Below are 6,515 nucleotides of genomic sequence, written 5' to 3' on the forward strand. Positions count from 1 at the left end.
GTGTTGGCTAACTATTTCTGAGCATAAAGCCTGTCTGGAGTTTGATTGATCTACCCAGTGTCTTTCTATAGAGTAGAAAAAAGTCCTGAGTTTCATCCTTAGATTTGAACATGTTCCTTTAGTGAGTTTGACAAGGATGTTTTCTGTGCTTTTATTTGGGTTTCTTCTTCTATTACCATATATTTCTTGCTTTTGTAGTGTCCTATGGCTCTGTTCTTAGGTTTTATTAGATTGATCATTTTCTTTGACTTAGTGATATACTTCTAATTTGTCTTCAGTACCTGATAATATCTCTTAAACTTGATTATTTTACTGGTATGGTTTTAATATTACATGTTTTGTTAAGTTTCTTCTATTTTGTAGTTTACAGTTTCATTCCATTTACATTTTCTTCAGAAATTCTAATTTTAAATTAACTAATTCAGATATATTTTTATCCTTAATTATTTAATTTTTTCAATTTTTTATTAGATATTTTCTTCATTTACATTTCAAATGCTATTCTGAAAATCCCCTATATCCTCTGCCTGTTCTGCTCCCCTACCCACTCACTCACACTTATTTTCTTAACTATTTTTATTTTCTGAGTCTACAATCAGCATTAATATCCTATTTTAATTCTTTGACCATATTTATACGTTTTGTTTTGTATTATTTATCTTTTTAAAGTCTATGTTATTTTCATAGTGATAAAACATCCTGCTTTTTTTTTTCTGTGTGATTTTGTGATTTCACTAGGAGACATGGGCATGTGGAGGCAGAAGCTTAATAGTGTCTCATGGTATGGAAATTTGTTCTACCTTTGTTGTGTGGTTATTGGGATCTTGGTAATTCTCATGATGGTATCAGATTTTTGAGGAACCAAATGAGCTTAATGTTCACACTCACTGTTGATATGCAATTGGAATATCAGAAGAAGTTTTAGTTCTCATTCCATTGTTCAAATTCCAGTTTCTTAGTACAATAATGAACCCAATGATTTTTCACATATTCTTATTGTAGATACTTAAGAGTTTGTAAAGGTATACACAGGGATGTTTGTCAGGACTCCAGGAAATGGATCATGGAAGAGGGAGTACTGTCATTATAAAACCAGATAGACAGCTTTTTAGGAACATTGCCTGAACTCTCCCTCTGAACTTTCCATGCAGATATGTACAGTCATTTACTTATACATACAAATGCAATTTAATATACAAGCATATACATGCATAACCAACCAAACAAAATAAAAATTAAACAACGTTATCACATTTGTGTCACGATTTACTTCAGATAAACTCTAGTAATATATTTCCAAACTTTCTCTTTTAACATTAAAAGTCAACAGTTTCTCACAGACTCTTGAAGAACTTGTCAAACTTATGTACAATGCATTTTAGCTAAGCCAGAAAATATTGTATGAAATACAGAATGCTTAATAAGCAACACTATTTTGGAACATAATAGAAGCCATATACCTATATTAGGGGAAAATATGGAGAAAAATTACCAAGGACTAGTACTAGAAAATATTTTCTGGATACATGGCAATGACCCCCAAACGGAAGATATGAGGTAAGATATTGTGGAAAATAGTATTGTGAAAGTCATGGAAGAGTAATAATGTCATAGAATCCCATTAAATGAAGAACAAATGACAAAATTAAAACATCCTCAACTCATACTATGTAGTAGCCCTAGATTATGAGCTAATGAGACTTTTTTTGTACATTATACTTATCAGAAGAATTATCTTCATTTAATCATTTTCTTCAGCGCAATTTTCACATCCTTATTCCTTAGACTGTAGATCAGAGGGTTGAGCATGGGAACAATGATGGTGTAAAATATAGAAGACACTTTTCCTTCATCCATAGAATGGGAAGATGATGGGTTTAGATATGTAAATCCAGCAGAGATATAAAAGACAGCAACAGCTGAGATGTGGGAGCTGCAGGTACTGAAGGCTTTAGATCTTCCCTCAGTGGATTTAATGCGTATGATGCTGATAATGATGAAAGCATAAGAACTGAGGATGGTCAGGGTTGGGAAAATGGTATTAATTAGACTAAAAATTAGAATTACGAGATCATTCACAAAAATATTAGAGCAGGAGAGATTAAGAACAGTAATAAGGTCACAGAAATAATGGTTGATCAAATCAGATTTGCAGAAATCAATCCTAAATATACATCCTACATGAGCTGATGCACAAACTATGCCTAAAATGTAAACTCCTAAAACAAGAGAAAGGCACTTATGTTGAGACATGATGCTACTGTAAAGTAAGGGGCTACAGATGGCAACATAGCGATCATATGCCATTGCAGCCAGCATGTAACTTTCTGAAACAGCAAAAATGACAAAGAAGCAAAGTTGAGTTATGCACTCAGGGTAGGAGATTTCATTCTTCTCCCTCACAAAATTCACCAGCATTTTTGGGGTAATGACAGTAGATTGGCAGAGGTCAATGAAGGACAGACTGCTGAGGAAGAAGTACATGGGGGTGTGCAGGTGTGAGCTGAGCAGGATCAGGATGATCATGCCCAGGTTCCCCAGCACTGTGAGCAGGTAGATTCCAAGGAAGAGGAGGAAGAGTGGCAGCTGTAATTCTGGTTGTTCTGTTAAGCCAGAGAGGAAGAATTTGGTCACTGTGGAGTGATTGCTTTTTTCCATGTTCTCAGGCAGATTCTAAAATGAAAAGATAGTGACTTTTGAGGGACACAGTTGTTCTTCTTTTGGATCGGTTATCACCTAAAATTCTTTTTTTTTAAATTTCAAATTATAATATATTATACAAATTAAAAATTATATACATTTAAAAATCCTTTCAATTTGTTATAATAATTTTATAAAAATGTAGCAACTAGTAACAAAGAAAAGAAAGAAACAAATTAAATATCCTTATGATCATCATCTGCTTCAGTATATACTTCTTTGATATCTTTACAGAAATTTGTTAAGTGGGTTCTTCAACGGGTTTTTGATTGTAGCATACCAGACCAAGGCACATGAGAGAACACAACAAAGCAATGGGCACAGTAATAAAAATGTATATTGTGGCTCAAATCTAAACAGTTTGGGGATGCTTTGTTCAGTTGATCCAAATGAGTCCTTAGAACCCATGGCCTTATGCCTCCTTGGTTTGATGTTGTTTTGGAGAATTAAGTAGAAACAAACCCTTCATGATAGAATTCCCAGTTTGAGCATTTTGCTTCATATTTTATCCAAGGATGTTTGTGAATTCCTTTATCATTATGACTCAACCTCATAACCTTGGAACACCCTTGAGAGTATCCATGTTATTGTCTGGTAACCGGTAATTAATATCTTTCAGCAACAAGTGTTTTTATTGCAAATTTACTTATTACTGAGTTAAACTAGTTTTCATTGTGGAGAAAATAAGTGCATGTTTCTCCAGGACAAAATACCATGAAAATGAAACTAAATAGGTGGATTTCTGGTTGTGTACTCCAAATCACTGAACCTTAGAAGATTTTGTTTATAAAGCTACCCTCATAGTCAATACAGATCACTGTTAAATCCATTTGATCATAGTACTTGATGTCCACTGTAAAGATGCTAAATTCATTCTTCCAGTTCTATATCATTGTAGATGCAGGGATCCATCGCATAATCAGCTTCCAAACGCTGACACCATTGCATACACTAGCAAGATTTTGTTGAAAGGACCCAGATATAGCTGTCTCTTGTGAGACTATGCCGGGGCCTAGCAAACACAGAAGTGGATGATCACAGTCAGTTATTGGATGGATTACAGGGCCCCCAATGGAGGAGCTAGAGAAATTACCCAAGGAGCTAAAGGGAACTGCAACCCTATAGGTGGAACAACAATATGAACTAACCAGTACCCCGGAGCTCTTGTCTCTAGCTGCATATGTATCAAAAGATGGCCTAGTCAGCCATCACTGGAAAGAGAGGCCCATTGGACTTGCAAACTTTATATGCCCCAGTACAGGGGAACCCCAGGGTCAAAAAGGGGGAGTGGGTGGGTAGGGGATTGGGGGGTTGGTATGGGAGACTTTTGGGATAGCATTGAAAATGTAAACAAGGAAAATACCTAATAAAAAAATAAATAAAAAAAAAAGAATAAAAAAAATATATTGAAGGCTAGATAGTGTACCAGAGAGACATTAGGATCTGCAGTCATGTCTGTCTAGGCTGGACACCTAAAATACTTTATGACTACTTACTACTGGATCATCTTCACTTTGTAGAAGTTGTCTCACTTTAATATTTTCTACATTTGATTTTCAAAGTTAATTGTACTTTTTAGAAAATATTTTTTTCTATTTAATGTTGAAAACTTTTGTACTGTTAATTTTTAGCTTCACCGTGTGAAACCTTTGAAGCAAGTATTTCTAAATACTATCTCTAGGCTACATTACTTATTCAGAAGTACATATGAGGAAGTAAAGTAGCTGATTTGAATGATGACTTTAAAATTTTTTTCAAAACACAAGTATGCCTAACTCAGATTTAGTGGAGGCATAATAATCCAGGGACAATTACTGACAAAATTTTTGGAATAAGTATTTTAATGTTTCAAAATTTCTTCCCTTTCTTTCAACTTCTATGAATCAGAGGGTGTCAAAAGCATATTCCCAGGAAAAAAAAATGCAAGAATTACAAATATGTTTCCTTCTTCAGTTATATAACAAGTATATATATTTATTTATTTATTATATATATTATATATATGTAATAAGTATATATATAATATATATTATATGTATAATAAATATATATAATATAATATAATATAAATTAACTATTTTACAAAGTAAATGTTCATAATGAATTAAGATTGACTTCACATTATTTGTAGATCATACTATAGCATACATAAGTGACTCAAAAATACTTCCACATAACTTCTAGATCTGATAAACATTGTCAGTAATGTGAGAAAAATACAAGATTAATTTACATACATCAGTAGCCCACCTATATATGAATAAATATTTCTCAATAGCCCCATAATATAAACAATCTCACAGTAATATTAACAAGTAGTGAAAGATTTATATGGGAGAAGGGTAGGGGATAATGGAGGGAGAGATTTGTATGGCTGGGTCTTAGAGAAGAAAATGGAGGCATAGGAGGGGGCAGGATCCAATTGTAAAGTGAATAATAATGAGAAAAATAATCAGGTAATTGGTCCATAAAAAACAATGTTGAAGGTTATTTCCTGGCTTCCATGAATATTTATACACACAGACACACACACACACACACACACACACACACACACAGAGGCACACAACACACTTTTACACTTGTGCATACACACATAAACGTACACACACATGAACACTCTCTCTTCACAAAGAAGGTAAAAGGCAGCTCTTTAAGAAACTACTAAATGAAACAAGTCTGAAGCTATATCTATCAGCTTAACATGTGCTTTGCAAAGGAAACAATTTGATTTGGGGTTGTAATTCAAACTCAGTGAAAGTGTAGCAACTTTATCAAAAAGCAAACTAACCAACTAACAAATAACCCTACATAAGTGTTATCAATAATTTGACATTGGTTTGGACATCTTACTTAAGACTGATTAAAGACATCCTGGAAAATTAAATCCAGAACAAGTTTCCACTCTAAAATCTACACATTCAAAAACTCTATCTCTATCTCAGAACTCTATCTCAGAAGGGGAACTAGAATAGATATCAGAGGTGGACAGAGGAAAGACACTCATGAGGTAAGTGAAGTGGAGAGGAGCATACTGGGGTGGGGATCAGATGTAGGAAGAACAGGAAAGAGAAAATGGAAATAGGTAGGATGGTAGGGTATATATGGGTGAGCAATCAAAAGTACTTGCTAGAAACTTGGGATGGAGGAAAGCCCCAGAAGGTCTTTGGGGGACAAATCATGCTGAGACTCCTAGAAGTGGGGGAAATGGATCAGGAAGTGGCTGCTTTTTATAGCCTGGCAGCACTCCCATTGAAAAGAAAAGGACATCAAGCCACCCTCAAAACCTTCAACCTAAAATGTGTCCTGCCTCCTAGATATGCAGGAACAAAGGTAAAGACTGAGGAATGGCCAACCAATAAAAGGGCCAAACTGAGACCAATCCCTGATATTGTTATTAATACTCTCTTATACCTGCAGAGAAGAACCTAGTATACAATCCTCTGTGAGGTTCTATCCAATGCAGAATTCTACTGCCAAATGTTGGATGAGCTCTAGAAGTCTTAGTGGGATATTTGGGCAAAGGATGGTGGTAGCTAAAAAGGACAGGGACCTCATAGGAAGACCAAGAGTGCCAAGTAACTTTAACCCTTTAGGGTTCCCAGAGACTGAAACATCTACCACATGGCTAACATGGCCTGGATCTAGGCCCCCCTGTGTATATGTAGCAGATGAGCAGTTTGCTCTTCATGTATGTTCTTCCAAAACTGGAGAAGTGGCTGTCCCGGAATCTGTTGCTTGTCTGCCTGCCTTCCTGCATGCCTGCCTGCCTTTGGATCCTGCTCCCCTAACTGGGTTGCCTGTCTGGCCTCAGT

General features: G+C 35.2%; 1 protein-coding gene across 1 annotated transcript; it reads right to left on the reverse strand.

Moving 5' to 3' along the window:
• Nucleotides 1–1,682: 1,682 nt before the first annotated feature.
• Nucleotides 1,683–2,731, reverse strand: LOC110302263 (olfactory receptor 146). Its single transcript, XM_021173101.1, has one exon. It carries the CDS (start codon nucleotides 2,656–2,658, stop codon nucleotides 1,738–1,740), a length of 921 nt encoding a protein of 306 aa, XP_021028760.1. The 5' UTR covers nucleotides 2,659–2,731; the 3' UTR covers nucleotides 1,683–1,737.
• Nucleotides 2,732–6,515: the final 3,784 nt, after the last annotated feature.

Source organism: Mus caroli, chromosome 9 (assembly GCF_900094665.2).
Source record: "Mus caroli chromosome 9, CAROLI_EIJ_v1.1, whole genome shotgun sequence".
Taxonomy (NCBI): Eukaryota; Metazoa; Chordata; class Mammalia; order Rodentia; family Muridae; genus Mus; species Mus caroli.

Coding starts and splice junctions, on each gene's coding strand:
- LOC110302263 (XM_021173101.1), bottom strand. CDS start 2,658: ATGGAAAAAAGCAATCACTCCACAGTGACCAAATTCTTCCTCTCTGGC.